At 55.8% G+C, this 20,000-nt stretch overlaps 1 protein-coding gene across 3 annotated transcripts in view; it reads right to left on the reverse strand.

Moving 5' to 3' along the window:
• Window positions 1-20,000, reverse strand: part of LOC143276779 (neo-calmodulin-like) — a 249,390-nt gene that overhangs the window by 143,406 nt on the left and 85,984 nt on the right. The window contains exons 1-2 of one of the 3 annotated variants that reach the window (XM_076581416.1): window positions 18,375-18,728; window positions 14,992-15,194 (exon numbers count right to left, since the gene is read on the reverse strand). The exons of 1 other annotated variant lie outside the window; for it this stretch is intronic. In XM_076581416.1, the coding sequence (XP_076437531.1) occupies window positions 14,992-15,033 (42 nt within the window). In that variant the 5' untranslated portion in view covers window positions 15,034-15,194; window positions 18,375-18,728. Of the gene's footprint in view, window positions 1-14,991; window positions 15,218-18,374; window positions 18,729-20,000 lie in introns of those variants that run through there. One more of the 3 variants, XM_076581417.1, reaches the window with a different exon arrangement.

Below are 20,000 nucleotides of genomic sequence, written 5' to 3' on the forward strand. Positions count from 1 at the left end.
CATGTCTTTTCACTGCTATTGGTTGTAGCGGTACATGTCTTTTCACTGCTATTGGTTGTAGTGGTACATGTCTTTTCGTTACCATTGGTTGTAGTGGTACATTTCTTTTCACTGCTATTGGTTGTAGCGGTACATGTCTTTTCATTGCTATTGGTTGTAGTGGTACATGTCTTTTCACTGCTATTGGTTGTAGTGGTACATGTCTTTTCATTGCTATTGGTTGTAGCGGTACATGTCTTTTCATTGCTATTGGTTGTAGTGGTACATGTCTTTTCACTGCTATTGGTTGTAGCGGTACATGTCTTTTCATTGCTATTGTTGTAGTGTACATGTCTTTTCACTGCTATTGGTTGTAGCGGTACATGTCTTTTCATTGCTAATGTTTGTAGTGGTACATGTCTTTTCATTGCTAATGTTTGTAGTGGTACATGTCTTTTCATTGCTATTGGTTGTAGCGGTACATGTCTTTCATTGCTAATGTGTGTAGTGGACATGTCTTTTCATTGCTATTGGTTGTTGTGGTAACATGTCTTTTCATTTTGCGTACATGGCTTTTTTGTAGCGGTACATGTCTTTTCATTGCTAATGTTTGTAGTGGTACATGTCTTTTCCCTGCTATGGTGTACCGTACATCCTTCATTGCTCAATCCGTTGTACACCCTTCATTGCTACCCGTTTGTGTCATGTCCTTTCATGCATTGTCCTCACCGTCATGCTCACACGTTCTACACCGTCTTCTTGCTACCGTAGGCTACACTTTCCTGCATTCACCCGTACATGTCTTTCCATTGCTAAGTTGATTACTGTCTTTCATGCTAGGTTTGGGGTACAGTCTATTCATGCTATGTTGATGACCAGCCCGTCTTGCCTATCGTTGTAGGGTCTCTTTTCATCTCTGTCCTAGCTACTCTTCACTCACCGTTGCTACCGTCCATGCTCATGCCTGCGTATCATCCTCCTTGCATGTAGTGACCGTCTTCATACTTCGTTATGTCATGCCTTCGTTACCAGCCGTACTGTCTCACTCCGTCCTTGTCTCTACTCTTTCCGTCACCTGTTGTCGTGCTCATCATCCGTCTATGTAACGCTTCGTACCTGCTACATCGTCTTTCTACCATCGTCTGCTAACCCCGTTCCCACTGGCTTGGTCACCGTTACCTGCTCATCGTACATGTCTTCACCCGTCTGTATCCGTCATCTTTCGTCCATGGTTCTTCACCTCGTTTCTTACCATGTTAGCGTACATTCCTGTTCTCACCTGCATGTTAGTGCGTCTACTGTCTGCCTCACCCGTATTGGTTATCGGGCTCATGTCCTGCTAATCACTCGTAGTGTACTCTAAGCACGTTCCCACCCCGTCCTGCCTCACCCCGTCCGCTCACCCCGTCCTCACCCGTCCTGCCTCACCCCGTCCTGCCTCATCCCGTCCTCACTCCGTCCTGCCTCACCCCGTCCTCACCCGTCCTGCCTCACTCCCCTACCTCACCCCGTCCTCACCCCGTCCTGCCTCACCCGTCCTGCCTCACCTCGTCTGCCTCACTCCGTCCTGACTCACCTCGTCCTGCCTCACCCCGTCCTCCACCCGTCCGCCTCCCCCGTCCTCACCCGTCCTGCCTCACCCGTCCCTCACCCCGTCCTCACCCCGTCCTGCCTCACCCGTCCTCACCCCGTCCTACCTCACCCCGTCCTCACCCCCGTCCCTGCCTCACCCCGTCCTCACTCCGTCCTACCTCACCCCGTCCTCACTCCGTCCTGCCTCACCCCGTTCTGCCTCACCTAGTCCTGCCTCACCCCGTCTTGCCTCACCCCGTCCTGCCTCACCCCGTCCTGCCTCACCCCGTCCTCCCTCACCCGTCCTCACCCAGTCCTGCCTCACCCCGTCCTGCCTCACCCCGTCCTCACCCCGTCCTCACCCCGTCCTGCCTCACCCCGTCCTGCCTCACCCCGTCCTCACCCAGTCCTGTCTCACTCCGTCCTGCCTCACCCCGTCCTCACCCCGTCCTGCCTCACCACCGTCCTCACCCCGTCCTGCCTCACACCGTCCTCACCCCGTCCTGCCTCACCCCGTCCTCACTCCGCCCTGCCTCACCCCGTCCTGCCTCACTCCGTCCTGCCTCACCCCGTCCTGCCTCATCCCGTCCTCACTCCGTCCTGCCTCACCCCGTCCTGCCTCACCTAGTCCTGCCTCATCCCGTCCTCACCCCGTCCTGCCTCACCCGTCCTCCTACCCGTCCTGCCTCACCCCGTCCTGCCTACTCTCCTGCCTCACCCCGTCCTGTCTCACCTCCGCCCCCGTCCTCACCCCGTCCTGCCTCACCCGTCCTCCTCACCCCGTTACCTCACCCCGTCCTGCCTCACCCCGTCCTGCCTCACCCGTCCTCCACCTCCGTCCTGCCTCACCCGTCCTCACCCCGTCCTCACTCCGTCCTCCTCACCCCGTCCTCACCCCGTCCTGCCTCACCCCGTCCTGCCCACCCGTCCTGCCTCACCCCGTCCTGCTCACCTCGTCCGTCCTACCCCCGTCCCTCCGCCCCGCCTCACCCCGTCCTGCCTCACCCCGTCCCTCACCCCGTCCTCCCTGCCTCACCCGTCCTGCCTCACCCCGTCCTCACCCCGTCCTCACCCCGTCCTGCCTCACCCCGTCCTGCCTCACCCCGTCCTGCCTCACCTCGTCCTGCCTCACCCCGTCCTCACCCCGTCCTCACCCCGTCCTGGCCTCACCCCCGTCCTCCACCCCGTCCTGCCTCACCCCGTCCTGCCTCACCCCGTCCTGCCTCACCCCGTCCTCACCCAGTCCCTGTCTCACTCCGTCCTTGCCTCACCCCGTCCTCATCCCGTCCTGCATTCACCCCGTCCGTCACACACCGTCCTCACCCCGTCCTGGCCTCACCCCGTCATGCCTCACCCCGTCCTCTCCCAGTCTGCTCACTCCGTCCTGCCCTCACCCGCGTCCTCACCCCGTCGCTGACTCACACCGTCCTCACTCCCGTCCTGCCTCACCCCGTCCATCACTCCGCCCTGCCTCACCCCGTCCTGCCTCACTCCGTCCTGCCTCACCTAGTCCTGCCTCATCCCGTCCTCACCCCGTCCTGCCTCACCCCGTCCTCACTCCGTCCTGCCTCACCCCGTCCTGCCTCACCTCGTCCTGCCTCACCCCGTCCTGCCTCATCCCGTCCTCACTCCGTCCTGCCTCACCCCGTCCTGTCTCACCCCGTCCTCACCCCGTCCTGCCTCACCCCGTCCTGCCTCACCCCGTCCTCACCCCGTCCTGCCTCACCCCGTCCTCACCCCGTCCTGACTCACCCCGTCCTCACCCCGTCCTCACCCCGTCCTGCCTCACCCCGTCCTGCCTCACCCCGTCCTCACCCCGTCCTCACTCCGTCCTACCTCACCCCGTCCTCACCCCGTCCTACCTCACCCCGTCCTGCCTCACCTCGTCCTGCCTCACCCCGTCCTGCCTCACCCCGTCCTGACTCACCTCGTCCTGCCTCACCCCGTCCTGCCTCACCTCGTCCTGCCTCACCCCGTCCTCACCCCGTCCTGCCCTCACCCCGTCCTCACCCCCGTCCTACCTCACCCCGTCCTGCCTCACCCCGTCCTCCCTCTCACCCCGTCCTGCCTCACCCCGTCCTCACCCCGTCCTGCTCCCTGCCTCACCCGTCGCTACCCCGTCTGCCTCACCCCGTCCTCTCACCCCGTCCTACCCCGTCCTCACCCGTCCTGCCTCACCCCGTCCTCACCCGCCTCACCCCGTCCTGCCTCACCTCCTCACCCCGTCCCTCACCCGTCCTGCCTCACCCGTCCTGCCCCCTCACCCGTCCTGCCTCACCTCGTCCTGCCTCACCGTCCTCACCCCGTCCTTCGCCTCACCCCGTCCTCACCCCGTCCTACCTCACCCCACGTCCTGCCTCACCTCGCCTCACCGTCCTGCCTCACCCCGTCCTCACACCCGTCCTGTCCTCACCCGTCCTGCCTCACCCCGTCCTCACCCCGTCCTGCCTCACCCGTCCTCCACCCCGTCCTGCCTCACCCGTCCTCACCCCGTCCTGCCTCACCCCGTCCCTCACTCCGCCTGCCTCACCCCGTCCTCACCCGCCTCACTCCCGTCCTGCCTCACCCCGCTCACCCCTGCCTCATCCCGTCCCGTCTCACCCCGTCCTGCCTCACCCCGTCCTGCCTCACCTGCCTCACCCGTCCTGCCTCACCCGTCCTCTCACCCCGTCCTAGCCTCACCCGTCCCTCACCCGTCCTCTCACCCGTCCTGCTCACCCGTCCCTCACCCCGTCCTGCCTCACCCGTCCTGCCTCACCCCGTCCTCCACCCGTCCCTCCCCGCTCACCCGTCCTGCTCACCCGTCTCACCCCGTCCTCACCTCCCGTCCTGCCTCACCCCGTCCTCACCCGTCCTCATCCCGTCCTTCACCCCGTCCTGCCTCACCCCGTCCTCACCCCGCTCCTCACTCCCCGTCCTACGCCTCACCCGTCCTCACCCCGTTCCCTGCCTCACCCGTCCTGACCTCCCGTCCTCACCCCTTCTCACCCTCGTTACCGCTCACCCCGTCCTAGCCTCCCACCCGTCCTCACCCCCCGTCCCGTCCTCACCCCCGTCCTGCCTCACCCGTCCTGCTCCTCACCCCCGTCCTCACCCGCCTCACCTCCGTCCTGCCTCACCCCGTCCTGCCTCACTCTACCCGTCCTGCCTCACCCCGTCCTCACCCCTCACCCCGTCCTGCCTCACCCGTCCTGCTCACCCGTCGCCTCATCGCCACCCGTCCTGCCTCACCCCGTCCTCACCCCGTCCTCACCCCGTCCTGCCTCACCCCGTCCTGCCTCCGACTCACCGCTCTCACCGTCTGCCTCACCTCGTCCTGCCTCACCCCGTCCTCCACCCCGTCCTCACCCGTCCTCACCCCGCCTGCCTCACCCCGTCCTCACCCGTCCTCACCCGTCGTCCTCACCCCGTCCTGCCTCACCCCGTCCTGCCTCACCCCGTCCTGCCTCACCCCGTCGCTACCCGTCCTGCTCACCCGTCCTGCCTCACCCCGTCCTCACCCCGTCCTCCTCACCCCGTCCTCACCCCGTCCTCACCCGTCCTGCCTCACCCCGTCCTGCCTCACCCCGTCCTGCCTCACCGTCCGCCTCACCCCGTCTGCCTCACCCCGTCCTGCCTCACCCCGTCCTCACCCGTCCTGCCTCACCCCGTCCTGCCTCACCCGTCCTGCCTCACCCCGTCCTGCCTCATCCCGTCCTCACCCCGTCCTGCCTCACCCCCCGCTCCTGTCTCACCCCGTCCTCTCACCCCGTCCGCCTCACCCCGTCCTCCCCCGTCCTGCCTCACCCGTCCTCACCCCGTCCTGCTCACCCCGTCCTCACCCCTGTCCTCACCCCGTCCTGCCTCACCCGTCCTGCCTCACCCCGTCCTCACCCCGTCCTCACTCCGCCTCCTCACCCCGTCCTCACCCCGTCCTCCTCACCCCGTCCTGCCTCACTCGTCCTGCCTCACCCCGTCCTACTCACCTCGTCCTGCCTCACCCCCGCTCCTGCCTCACCTCGTCCTGCCTCACCCCGTCCTCACCCCTCCTCACCCCGTCCTGCCTCACCTCGTCCTGCCTCACCCCGTCCTCACCCGTCCTACCCGTCCTGCCTCACCCCGTCCTGCTCACCCCGTCCTGCCTCACCCCTCCTCACCCCGTCCTCACCCCTCCTCACCCGTCCTGCCTCACCCCGTCCTCACCCCGTCCTCACCCCGTCCTCACCCCGTCCTGCCTCACCCCGTCCTGCCTCACCCGTCCCTCACCCCGTCCTGACCCGTCCTGCCTCACACCCGTCCTGCTCACCCCGTCCTCACCCCGTCCTGCCTCACCTCCGTCCTCACCCCGTCCTCACCCCGTCCTGCCTCACTCCGCCTGCTCACCCGTCCTCACCCAGTCCGCTCACTCCGTCCTGCCTCACCCCGTCCTCACCCGTCCTGCCTCACACCGTCTCACCCCGTCCTCACCCCGTCTCACTCCGTCCTGCACACCCCGTCCTCACCCGTCCTGCCTCACCCGTCCTGCTCACCCGTCCTGCTCACCTAGTCCTGCCTCACCCCGTCCTCACCCAGTCCCGGATCTCACTCCGTCCCTGCCTCACCCCGTCCTCACCCCGTCCAGCCTCACCCCCGTCCTCACCCCGTCCTGCCTCACCCCGTCCTCACCCAGTCCTGTCTCACTCCGTCCTCCCTCACCCCGTCCTCACCCCGTCCTGCCTCACACCGTCCTCACCCCGTCCTGCCTCACCCCGTCCTCACTCCGTCCTGCCTCACCCCGTCCTCACTCCGCCCTGCCTCACCCCGTCCTGCCTCACTCCGTCCTGCCTCACCTAGTCCTGCCTCATCCCGTCCTCACCCCGTCCTGCCTCACCCCGTCCCTCACTCCGTCCTGCCCTCACCCCGTCTGCCTCACCTCGTCCTGCCTCATCCCGTCCTCACTCCGTCCTGCCTCACCCGTCCTGTCTCCCCCGTCCTCACCCCGTCCTGCCTCACCCCCGTCCTGCCTCACCCCGTCCTGCCTCACCGTCCTCACCCTGTCCTCACCCTGTCCTGCATCACCTAGTCCTGCCTCACCCCGTCCTGCCTCACCCCGTCCTCACCCCGTCCTCACCCTGTCCTGCCTCACCCCGTCCTGCCTCACCTCGTCCTGCCTCACCCCGTCCTCACCCTGTCCTGCCTCACCCCGTCCTGACTCACCTCGTCCTGCCTCACCCCGTCCTGCCTCACCTCCTCCTGCCTCACCCCGTCCTCACCCTGTCCTGCCTCACCCCGTCCTGCCTCACCTCGTCCTGCCTCACCCCGTCCTCACCCCGTCCTCTCCCTGTCCTGCCTCACCCCGTCCTCACCCCGTCCTCACCCTGTCCTGCCTCACCCCGTCCTGCCTCACCCCGTCCTGCCTCACCCCGTCCTCACCCCGTCCGCACCCTGTCCTGCCTCATCCCGTCCTGCCTCACCCCGTCCTGCCTCACCCCGTCCTGCCTCACCCTGTCCTGCCTCACCCCGTCCTCACCCCGTCCTGCCTCACCCCGTCCTGCTACACCTGGTCTTCACCTTCTCTTCAGTTGGGTTCTTTTTTTCTCGCCATTTTTAATTACACACAAGAAAAGAAGAGCAACATACAGAAAAAGTCAAGAGGATGGTTCAAACCGCATGAACAATGTAAACCTTCAGAGAAAACACAGCAGTACACAATGTCAGCAGCAGAGTACAGTCACACACACAAGGTAGAATCAACCACATGTATAACATTTCCTTTGGATCACGTGGTACAATTAATATAAAAAAGAAAATGTGTTCTTTCTGTCTGGCACTGATCTGGTCTCTCCCATTGTTTGGTCTGTTCCATTCCGTCCGTTGGCTTGAAAACAGTAATTGATCTGTTTTCAATTGTCACAATACAATTGCAATGAATTCGACAAGACAGAGAGAAAGCCTCAGCCAAAAATAAACCCTGTCGTAATATACATATGCTGCACAGACATTAAATAAGCGAATGAAACACGATGCCACATGATTTATCTACAAAACAAAAGCCGCCGCTTCACTGTGTTCACACAGATCTAGCAACGCCCCCCACCCCCCACCCCCATCCCTCCCCGAGACCCCCTCCTCCCCCCGAGACCCCCTCCTTCCAAAGATGCCTAACGACCTGCCGGTTTCCGCTCTGACGATCAGGTGTACCCAGGCTGTGGTGTACCAGCTTCCCAGCAGTGGTTCATAATCACTGTGTTGTTCTCCCTACGTGCTACAGGTCGTACAGACACCATTCACGTCTTTTAACCACTTCACTGCTGAAGCAGATTAGCGTGAGTCAGGGATAGGTAGGCTTTGCGTGGAGGCCGAACGAGGTCATTAACCATTTCACTGCTGCCGGCTTATTTTCACTCGGCTCCTGCAGGGGGAGGAGGAAGGGGGAATCACCCCATCAACAAGGGGAAGGAACTCGTGATGATCCTACAGCTGTTTGGTGGTAGTTATCTTCCTCTCCTTATCTTCCTCTTCCTGGCTGTGTGAGTTGAGCTTTCTCCATCATGCGGTGAGGGGTGAGGGGGTGAAGAGATGAGGGGGTGAGGGGGTGAAGGGATGAGGGGGTGAGGGGTGAGGAAGTGTGGGTGGTGAGTGGGTAATAAAGGGGATGAGAGGGTAAGAGGGAGAGGAGAGAGGAGGGTGGAGGAGGGTGAAGACGGAGGTAAAGGGAAAGGGAGAGTGGGGATGTTGAAGCTGTGTGTGGAACATGGGGTCACGTGGGATGTTGAAGCTGTGTGTGGAACATGGGGTCACGTGACATGTTGAAGCTGTGTGTGGAACATGGGGTCACGTGGGATGTTGAAGCTGTGTGTGGAACATGGGGTCACGTGGGATGTTGAAGCTGTGTGTGGAACATGGGGTCACGTGGGATGTTGAAGCTGTGTGTGGAACATGGGGTCACGTGGCATGTTGAAGCTGTGTGTGGAACATGGGGTCACGTGGGATGTTGAAGCTGTGTGTGGAACATGGGGTCACGTGGGATGTTGAAGCTGTGTGTGGAACATGGGGTCACGTGGCATGTTGAAGCTGTGTGTGGAACATGGGGTCACGTGGGATGTTGAAGCTGTGTGTGGAACATGGGGTCACGTGACATGTTGAAGCTGTGTGTGGAACATGGGGTCACGTGACATGTTGAAGCTGTGTGTGGAACATGGGGTCACGTGGGATGTTGAAGCTGTGTGTGGAACATGGGGTCACGTGGGATGTTGAAGCTGTGTGTGGAACATGGGGTCACGTGGCATGTTGAAGCTGTGTGTGGAACATGGGGTCACGTGACATGTTGAAGCTGTGTGTGGAACATGGGGTCACGTGGCATGTTGAAGCTGTGTGTGGAACATGGGGTCACGTGGCATGTTGAAGCTGTGTGTGGAACATGGGGTCACGTGGCATGTTGAAGCTGTGTGTGGAACATGGGGTCACGTGGGATGTTGAAGCTGTGTGTGGAACATGGGGTCACGTGACATGTTGAAGCTGTGTGTGGAACATGGGGTCACGTGACATGTTGAAGCTGTGTGTGGAACATGGGGTCACGTGGGATGTTGAAGCTGTGTGTGGAACATGGGGTCACGTGGCATGTTGAAGCTGTGTGTGGAACATGGGGTCACGTGACATGTTGAAGCTGTGTGTGGAACATGGGGTCACGTGGGATGTTGAAGCTGTGTGTGGAACATGGGGTCACGTGGCATGTTGAAGCTGTGTGTGGAACATGGGGTCACGTGACATGTTGAAGCTGTGTGTGGAACATGGGGTCACGTGGGATGTTGAAGCTGTGTGTGGAACATGGGGTCACGTGGCATGTTGAAGCTGTGTGTGGAACATGGGGTCACGTGACATGTTGAAGCTGTGTGTGGAACATGGGGTCACGTGGGATGTTGAAGCTGTGTGTGGAACATGGGGTCACGTGGGATGTTGAAGCTGTGTGTGGAACATGGGGTCACGTGGGATGTTGAAGCGGTGTGTGGAACATGGGGTCACGTGGGATGTTGAAGCGGTGTGTGGAACATGGGGTCACGTGGGATGTTGAAGCTGTGTGTGGAACATGGGGTCACGTGGGTTCAAAGAAACGGGAGGGTGGGGAAGGGGGGAGGAAAAGAGTCAGAGAAAACGATGTTCAAAATGGGGGAAAAATCACATTACTCTAAATACCATAAAGGTTCTTTCTCTCTCCGTGTGTCCCCTCATTGTTTTTCCGCTTTTCTGTCCTTCCTCTAATCTCTCCACCTCCTATCTATCTACTATCTATCTATCTATCTACTATCTATCTATCTATCTATCTATCTCTCTCTCCTCTCTCCTCTTCTTTCGTATATTTGGGGAGCTCGATATAATTATACCGTTAAGTATTATAAATATCAATGTATTCGGTTAGGTCTACTCGTAGCATCAAATGACGAACACAAAGATAGAGACCTATTGATTTATTTGTACAAAGTATTCAAGTTTGATCTATTGCTTTCTTGAAGGACTGTTAGTTGACTACTAATTGACGTTGAATTGACACTATTGACAATTATTATGTCTAATGACTGTTCAGCTACACCCCATCACGAGGGCTGTGGCCTGCACAGAATTCATTGTCCCAATCCGTATCTCTCATCTCTCTTTACACCTCCTTCCCTCTCTATCCCTCCCCTCTCTCTCACTCTTCATCCCCCCCTCCGCCCCTCAGTATCTCTATGTCTCTATCTCCCCCCCCCCCCCGCCTCAGTATCTCTCTCTATCTTCCCTACCTCTCTCCTCTCTCTCCTCCTCTTTCTCGTCCCCCCCCGCCCCCCACAGTATCTCTGTCTCTATCTTCCCTACCTCTCTCCTCTCTCTCTTCCTCGTCTCCCCCCCCCCCCCCCGCCCCCCCCCACAGTATCTCTGTCTCTATCTTCCCTACCTCTCTCCTCTCTCTCTTCCTCGTCTCCCCCCCCCCCCCCCCCCGCCACCCTCAGTATCTGTCTCTATCTTCCTCTCTCCTCTCTCTTCCTCTTTCTCGTCTCCCCCCCCCCCCCCGCCCCCCTCAGTATCTCTGTCTCTATCTTCCCTACCTCTCTCCTCTCTCTCTTCCTCTTTCTCGTCTCCCCCCCCCCGCCCCCCTCAGTATCTCTGTCTCTATCTTCCCTACCTCTCTCCTCTCTCTCTTCCTCGTCCCCCCCCCCGCCCCCCTCAGTATCTCTGTCTCTATCTTCCCTACCTCTCTCCTCTCTCTCTTCCTCGTCCCCCCCCCCCCGCCACCCTCAGTATCTCTGTCTCTATCTTCCTCTCTCTCCTCTCTCTTCCTCTTTCTCGTCTCCCCCCCCCCCCCCCGCCCCCCTCAGTATCTCTGTCTCTATCTTCCCTACCTCTCTCCTCTCTCTTCCTCTTTCTCGTCTCCCCCCCCCCCCCCCCCGCCCCCCTCAGTATCTCTGTCTCTATCTTCCCTACCTCTCTCCTCTCTCTCTCTTCTCGTCTCCCCCCCCCCCCCCCCCCGCCGCCCCCCTCAGTATCTCTGTCTCTATCTTCCCTACCTCTCTCCTCTCTCTCTTCCTCTTTCTCGTCTCCCCCCCCCCCCGCCCCCCCTCAGTATCTCTGTCTATCTTCCCTACCTCTCTCCTCTCTCTTCCTCTTTCTCGTCCCTCCCCCCCCGCCCCCCCTCAGCCCCCTCAGCTATCTCTGTCCCTATCACCTCCTCTCCTCCTCTCTCTTCCTCCTTTCTCGTCCTCCCCCCCCCCCCCCCCGCCCCCCTCAGTATCTCTGTCTCTCATCTTCCCTACCTCACTCCTCTCCTCTCTCCTCTTTTCTCGTCTCCCCCCCCCCGTCCCGCCCCCCCTCAGTATCTCTCTCAGATCTCCCTACCTCTCTCCACTCTCTCCTTCTCTTTCTCGTCTCCCCCCACGCCCGCACCCCTCAGTATCTCTCCTCTATCTTCCCCACCTCTCTCCTCTCTCTTCCTCTTCTCGTTCTCCCCCCCCCCCACGCCCCGCCCCCCTCAGTATCTCTGTCTCTATACTTCCCTCCCCTCCCCTCTCTCTCTTCCTCTTTCTCGTCTTCCCCCCCCCCCCTCCCTCTCTCTCTTCCTCGTCTACCCCCTCCCCACCCCCCCCTCAGTATCTCTATGTCTCTATCTCCCCCCTCCCCTCTCTCTCTTCCCCTTTCTCGTCTACCCGCCCCCCTATCTTTTCTCTCTGTCTCTCTCTTTCCTTTCTGCCCCCCCCCCTCTCTCTCCAGCCACAGGTGTGCAGTTTGGTCAGTGTCAAGACATGAGTGGTGACAGGCTGTGGGTTCCAATCCCAGTGTAATGACGCCGGCTGTCTGTCGGTGTTGGTGTGCGTCAGATCACACAGCTGCTGTTTACTGCCCTCAACAGGGAGACAGGGGGAGAGTGGCTGGGGAGAGAGGGAGAGAGACAGAAAGTCACAAACATATAGAGACAGAGACAGAGATAGATAGAGATGGACAGAGAGAGAGAGAGAGAGAGAGAGAGAGAGAGAAACAAGACAGAGAGAAAGAGGAGGGAAGGCAGAAACAAAGACTGACGAAGAAGCCTAGACAGACAGACAGACAGACAGACAGACAGAAAGGAGGTGATGAAACAAGGACGACAGAAGAGAGAAGGGAAGAACTACAAAATGAGGGGAAAGAAGGGAGAAGGGAAGAAAGAAAAAAAGAAAGAAAAAGAAATGAATGTGTATAGAAAGAAAAGAAGCCGGGGAGCTAGGAAGACGGAAAGATAGAAAGAAGGGAAGAGGGAAAGGAAGAAATAGAAACAAAATGAAGGGAAAGAAGGAAGAACTGGACAAAAGAAAAGAGAAGAAATAAATGAAGTCAATGAAAGAAAGCAGAGAAAGGAAGAAAGCTAAAAAGAGAGTGGGGAAGAAGGGCCGAGAGAAGGAAGAAAGCTAAAAAGAGAGGGGGGAAGAAGGGCCGAGAGAAGGAAGAAAGCTAAAAAGAGAGGGGGGAAGAAGGGCCGAGAGAAGGAGGAAAGCTAAAAAGAGAGGGGGGAAGAAGGGCCGAGAGAAGGAAGAAAGCTAAAAAGAGAGTGGGGAAGAAGGGACGAGAGAAGGAAGAAAGCTAAAAAGAGAGTGGGGAAGAAGGGCCGAGAGAAGGAGGAAAGCTAAAAAGAGAGTGGGGAAGAAGGGCCGAGAGAAGGAAGAAAGCTAAAAAGAGAGTGGGGAAGAAGGGACGAGAGAAGGAAGAAAGCTAAAAAGAGAGTGGGGAAGAAGGGCCGAGAGAAGGAAGAAAGCTAAAAAGAGAGGGGGGAAGAATGGCGGAGAGAAGGAGGAAAGCTAAAAAGAGAGAGGGGAAGAAGGGCCGCGAGAAGGAAGAAAGCTAAAAAGAGAGGGGGGAAGAATGGCGGAGAGAAGGAGGAAAGCTAAAAAGAGAGAGAGGGGAAGAAGGGCCGAGAGAAGGAAGAAAGCTAAAAAGAGAGGGGGGAAGAATGGCGGAGAGAAGGAGGAAAGCTAAAAAGAGAGGGGGGAAGAAGGGCCGAGAGAAGGAGGAAAGCTAAAAAGAGAGAGGGAAGAATGGCGGAGAGAAGGAAGAAAGCTAAAAAGAGAGGGGGGAAGAAGGGCCGGGAGAAGGAGGAAAGCTAAAAAGAGAGGGGGGAAGAAGGGCCGAGAGAAGGAAGAAAGCTTAAAAGAGAGGGGGGAAGAAGGGCCGGGAGAAGGAGGAAAGCTAAAAAGAGAGGGGGGAAGAAGGGCCGGGAGAAGGAGGAAAGCTAAAAAGAGAGGGGGGAAGAAGGGCCGGGAGAAAGAGGAAAGCTAAAAAGAGAGGGGGGAAGAAGGGCCGAGAGAAGGAAGAAAGCTAAAAAGAGAGTGGGGAAGAAGGGCCGAGAGAAGGAGGAAAGCTAAAAAGAGAGTGGTGAAGAAGGGCCGAGAGAAGGAAGAAAGCTAAAAAGAGAGTGGTGAAGAAGGGCCGAGAGAAGGAAGAAAGCTAAAAAGAGAGTGGTGAAGAAGGGCCGAGAGAAGGAAGAAAGCTAAAAAGAGAGGGGGGAAGAATGGCGGAGAGAAGGAGGAAAGCTAAAAAGAGAGGGGGGAAGAAGGGCCGGGAGAAGGAAGAAAGCTAAAAAGAGAGGGGGGAAGAAGGGCCGGGAGAAGGAGGAAAGCTAAAAAGAGAGGGGGGAAGAAGGGCCGGGAGAAGGAGGAAAGCTAAAAAGAGAGTGGTGAAGAAGGGCCGAGAGAAGGAAGAAAGCTAAAAAGAGAGGGGGGAAGAAGGGCCGAGAGAAGGAAGAAAGCTAAAAAGAGAGTGGTGAAGAAGGGCCGAGAGAAGGAAGAAAGCTAAAAAGAGAGGGGGGAAGAATGGCGGAGAGAAGGAGGAAAGCTAAAAAGAGAGGGGGGAAGAAGGGCCGAGAGAAGGAAGAAAGCTAAAAAGAGAGGGGGGAAGAAGGGCCGGGAGAAGGAGGAAAGCTAAAAAGAGAGGGGGGAAGAAGGGCCGGGAGAATGAGGAAAGCTAAAAAGAGAGGGGGGAAGAAGGGCCGAGAGAAGGAAGAAAGCTAAAAAGAGAGGGGGGAAGAAGGTCCGAGAGAAGGAGGAAAGCTAAAAAGAGAGAGGGAAGAAGGGCCGAGAGAAGGAAGAAAGCTAAAAAGAGAGGGGGGAAGAAGGGCCGAGAGAAGGAAGAAAGCTAAAAAGAGAGGGGGGAAGAAGGGCGGAGAGAAGGAAGAAAGAAAGACAGACAGAGGAAAGTTACAAGAAAGAATGAAAAAAACGCTAACGAACCCCAAGACAGCACACCGCAGTCTTTCATTGAACACCCACACCCTCACACCCACCTCCCCTCCACCTAAACAAAACAACAACAACAAAACCAAACCATCTTTAAATCCACCAGACACTCAACAGTTACGGTGGGTAGGTCCGTGAGGGGAGGGAGGGGACCGGGGGGGGGGGGTGGGTGAGGGGGGATGGGGGGTGGTGGTGGTGGAGGAGGCAGATGCACTTGTCTGGTAGGCTATACCCCTACCTGATAGGCCAAATGGCCACTGACACGCTGACCCAATACACCTGCTGCAGCGGTCATCAGATGAACACTCCTATGTCTAACCACGTGTTTAAAATAGATCAATAAATAATACTTAACACACACACACACACACACACACACACACACACATATATATATATATATATATATATATATATATATATATATATATATATAACCAACAGAAGGAAAAGCCGCTAAACACACACACACACACACACACACACACACACTGACGCACGCACGCACGCACACACACACACACACACACACATCTTTCCCATACCCTGTTCACTACACGCACACACCCCCCCCCCTCTCCCTCCGCACCCCGCCCCCCACACACAACCCTTCCTTCTAACTTGAAACACGCTCCCAACACTCCTTGTTTCCTGTAACTCTTTGTAAACTTAACACTGAACAACACACACACACACACACACACACAATCACCACCACCACCACCCATCCACATGCATATATTAATTTTACCTGCTCATTCCTGGACAACCTGAGCCCTTTGAAGATGGGCATGTTGACTTGCAATGACAGGAGAACGTTCTCCTTCAGACACAAGAAGGAAGGAGGAGATAGGAGAAAAAGAAGTAAACGCACAGCAGACGTGCAGAAGCTCCCTGTGATGGCCGGGCAAACAGGTCACTGACACTGTACACCTTCAGCTTCAGGCAGGACGACTGAAAGACAGCAACCCGTCACACTGTTGACACGTGGCCAGTCCTGTTTGAGGCCTCACCCACTGTGTTGTGTTGTGTTGTGTTGTGTTGTGTTGTACCGAAGTGTAGTGTAGTGTTGTATTGTATTGAATTGTATTGTATTGTATAGTGTAATGTGGTGTAATTTAGTGTATCGTATTGTATTGTATTGAATTTTTTTTATATACTTTTTGTCATTACAAACTTGTCTATGCGAAATTCGGGATGCTCTCCCCGTGGACAGCGCGTCGCCACAGTACAGCGCCACTCGTTTTCCTTTTCTTTTTCTTCTTCTTCTCGTGTGTGTGTGTGTGTGTGTGTGTGTGTGTGTGTGTGTGTTTTACTATCAAAGAGCGGTTGTTGTTTTTTGCTGTTGTTTGCATCATGTCTTGTGTGTGTGTGTGTGTGTGTGTGCGTGCGTGCGTGCGTGCGTGCGTGCGTGCGCGCGCGTTTGTGTGTGTGTGTATGTGTGTGTGTGTGTGTGTGTGTGTGCGTGCGTGCGTGCGTGTGTGTGTGTGTGCGTTTGTGTTTTACAACCAAAGTGCGTTTTTTGTTGTTGTTTGTTTTGTTTTCACTGAATTTTGAAGGTGTTGCCAGAGGTTCTTTTACGTGCGCTAGGTGCATGTTGCACACGGAACTTGGTTTGTCGTCTCATCCGAAAGACTAGCACCCATACCATTATTCAAGGTCTAATGGAGGGGGGGAGGGGGAATAAAGATTCCGGTCCGTATGAGACTTGAACGTGAGCCCGTGGACACAGGCCGCCTGGCCAGGTGTATCACCACTGGGCCCGGCTCCCCCTGTCAACACCGCTGTAGTCACTACTGCCGAGTCCTTCAGTTCTCGAAAAGTCCAACACCAAAGCTTGAAATACACGGTGGATTATTCCAGTTACAAACTAAATGTAACCTGGGTCATTTTGTACAGCTGGTTTCCACTGTACCGTAGTGCTTTTTTTTCCATCTTTTGGACACACGGGAAAAAGGGGAAAATTATCAACAGAATCGTAGATGACAAGTCTCTATCTATCTATCTATCTATCTATCTATCTATCTGTCTGTCTGTCTATCTATGTATCTATGTATCTATCTATCTATCTATCTTACAGAGATGTATGTCAGTACGGTATGGGGGCGGTCCCTGGCTTTATCTGTCCCATGTGTTCCCACACACCAGGTGTCTCATTGTCAGTGAACGTGTACAGCTGAAACCACCAGGGTACGTGAGGGATGCCTGGCATACCACCCAGTCCACCCCCACCCCCCACCCCCACTGACGCCTGCTCCTAATTATATCTGACCACCCAGATTCAGAGCAATTAGCCAGCAGCCCACCTGGGGTGTAATCCTCAGCTGACGACCTTCCCTCTGTAAGAGGCAGGGAGTGGAAGTAACAGTAATCACAGGGCCCGGCCTGCCATGTTCAACAGACAGGAAGCCGTACTGGCCATGTCTGTCAGGGACCTGTTCAGTGGGACCTGGCCATGTCTGTCAGGGACCTGTTCAGTGGGACCTGGCCATGTCTGTCAGGGACCTGTTCAGTGGGAACTGTTCAGTGGGGCCTGCTCAGTGGGACCCGGCCATGTCTGTCAGGGACCTGTTCATGTCTGTCAGAGACCTGTTCAGTGGGACCTGTTCAGTGGACCTGGCCATGTCTGTTAGAGACCTGTTCAGTGGAACCTGTTCAGTGGACCTGGCCATGTCTGTTAGAGACCTGTTCAATGGGACCTGTTCAGTGGACCTGGCCATGTCTGTTAGAGACCTGTTCAGTGGGACCTGGACATGTCTGTCAGAGACCTGCTCAGTAGGACCTGGCCATGTCTGTCAGAGACCTGTTCAGTGGGACCTGGACATGTCTGTCAGGGACCTGTTCAGTGGGGCCTGTTCAGTGGGACCTGTTCAGTGGGACCTGGCCATGTCTGTCAGGGACCTGTTCAGTGGGACCTGGCTATGTCTGTCAGAGACGTGTTCAGTGGGACCTGGCCATGTCTGTCAGGGACCTGTTCAGTGGGACCTGGCCATGTCTGTCAGGGACCTGTTCAGTGGGACCTGGCTATGTCTGTCAGAGACGTGTTCAGTGGGACCTGGCCATGTCTGTCAGGGACCTGTTCAGTGGGACCTGGCTATGTCTGTCAGGGACCTGTTCAGTGGGACCTGGCTATGTCTGTCAGGGACCTGTTGAGTGGGACCTGGCCATGTCTGTCAGGGACCTGTTCAGTGGGACCTGGCTATGTCTGTCAGGGACCTGTTCAGTGGGACCTGGCTATGTCTGTCAGAGACGTGTTCAGTGGGACCTGGCCATGTCTGTCAGGGACCTGTTCAGTGGGACCTGGCTATGTCTGTCAGGGACCTGTTCAGTGGGACCTGGCTATGTCTGTCAGAGACCTGTTGAGTGGGACCTGGCTATGTCTGTCAGAGACGTGTTCAGTGGGACCTGGCTATGTCTGTCAGAGACGTGTTCAGTGGGACCTGGCCATGTCTGTTAGGGACCTGTTCAGTGGGACCTGGCTATGTCTGTCAGAGACCTGTTAAGTGGGACCTGGCTATGTCTGTCAGAGACGTGTTCAGTGGGACCTGGCCGAGCAGTGAGTGGAGGTGAACGATCTGTTGGATGACCTCTCAGGGTCACGTGGTTCACGTCTTGCACGGAGGTCAGGGGGTCAAGCGGCAGTACCTGAGAACCTGCGGGGTTAAGTTCTCAGTGCTGACCGCCCCACCTCCAACATCTCCTAATCCACCCTGTCCTACCCCGGGTGGTTGGCACTGGTACGTAATCAGTGCTCACGGGTCACCACCACCACGCTACTGGGAAGAAAGCTGTGTGTGTGTGTGTGTGTGTGTGTGTGTGTGTGTGTGTGTGTGTGTGTGTGTGTGATTGCGTGTATGTTTACGTAAATATGTCGGTGAACATTTTTAATTTGTAGAACGTGTAAAGTCTGAAAATAAACATTGGCCGGATGTTGATCACTGGAAATGCAGTTCAGGTCTGACAGAAATGAATCATCTTCCATCAAATGGTTTTGGCACAAACTCTACCAAAACGTAAACAGGATATCCACCAATCCATCCATCTATGTGTGCAAGCATACAGACAGACAAAACTACTCTGTTTGAGTGTGCAAGAGATCAGTTTGAATTTTGAAATAAACACTGTGGCACCTACGCTTGGTACGCTGTATTTCAAAATTTTTCGAAAAGGCGCGGTCTGCTGATTTCCACACAGTTTATGCACAAGGTGTGGCCTGCTGATTTCCACACAGTTTATGCACAAGGTGTGGCCTGCTGATTTCCACACAGTTTATGCACAAGGTGTGGTGAGGGGGGGTGAGAGGTGGCGAGGAGGACACGGTTCACTTTTCACGGAAAACACAGGAAGAACGGCTCAAGACGTTGACCTCATCCGATGGAAGGTCACGGGAGGTGGCTGTTTTTCACACAAACTTTCCATAAACTTTCCACAAACTTCGCACACAAACTTCAAACCACAGACGCACACAGCACACGTGTACTGTACAGCCCAACACTGGCTCCAGTGGATCACGTGCCGTGTTCACTGCCAGCCACACAGTGCAGACATCAAGCACCGCGCTGAAAGCCACTGATTCTGTGGAGGCACAAAGTGCCGCCAGGTATTTATTGTCGCCTGCGACAAGATTGTCGTTATGCACTGTACTGTCGTTATGCACTGTACTGTCGTTATGCACTGTATTGTCGTTATGCACTGTACTGTCGTTATGCACTGTCGTTATGCACTGTCGTTATGCACTGTATTGTCCTTATGCACTGTATTATCCTTATGCACTGTACTGTCGTTATGCACTGTATTGTCGTTATGCACTGTCGTTATGCACTGTCGTTATGCACTGTATTGTCGTTATGCACTGTATTGTCGTTATGCACTGTCGTTATGCACTGTATTGTCGTTATGCACTGTCGTTATGCACTGTATTGTCGTTATGCACTGTATTGTCGTTATGCACTGTATTGTCGTTATGCACTGTCGTTATGCACTGTCGTTATGCACTGTATTGTCGTTATGCACTGTATTGTCGTTATGCACTGTCGTTATGCACTGTCGTTATGCACTGTATTGTCGTTATGCACTGTATTGTCGTTATGCACTGTACTGTCGTTATGCACTGTATTGTCGTTATGCACTGTACTGTCGTTATGCACTGTATTGTCGTTATGCACTGTACTGTCGTTATGCACTGTCGTTATGCACTGTCGTTATGCACTGTATTGTCGTTATGCACTGTATTGTCGTTATGCACTGTACTGTCGTTATGCACTGTATTGTCGTTATGCACTGTACTGTCGTTATGCACTGTATTGTCGTTATGCACTGTACTGTCGTTATGCACTGTCGTTATGCACTGTCGTTATGCACTGTATTGTCGTTATGCACTGTCGTTATGCACTGTATTGTCGTTATGCACTGTATTGTCGTTATGCACTGTATTGTCGTTATGCACTGTACTGTCGTTATGCACTGTATTGTCGTTATGCACTGTCGTTATGCACTGTATTGTCGTTATGCACTGTCGTTATGCACTGTCGTTATGCACTGTCGTTATGCACTGTATTGTCGTTATGCACTGTACTGTCGTTATGCACTGTACTGTCGTTATGCACTGTATTGTCGTTATGCACTGTACTGTCGTTATGCACTGTATTGTCGTTATGCACTGTACTGTCGTTATGCACTGTCGTTATGCACTGTCGTTATGCACTGTATTGTCGTTATGCACTGTCGTTATGCACTGTCGTTATGCACTGTATTATCCTT

Source organism: Babylonia areolata, chromosome 33 (genome assembly GCF_041734735.1).
Source record: "Babylonia areolata isolate BAREFJ2019XMU chromosome 33, ASM4173473v1, whole genome shotgun sequence".
Lineage (NCBI taxonomy): Eukaryota > Metazoa > Mollusca > Gastropoda > Neogastropoda > Buccinidae > Babylonia > Babylonia areolata.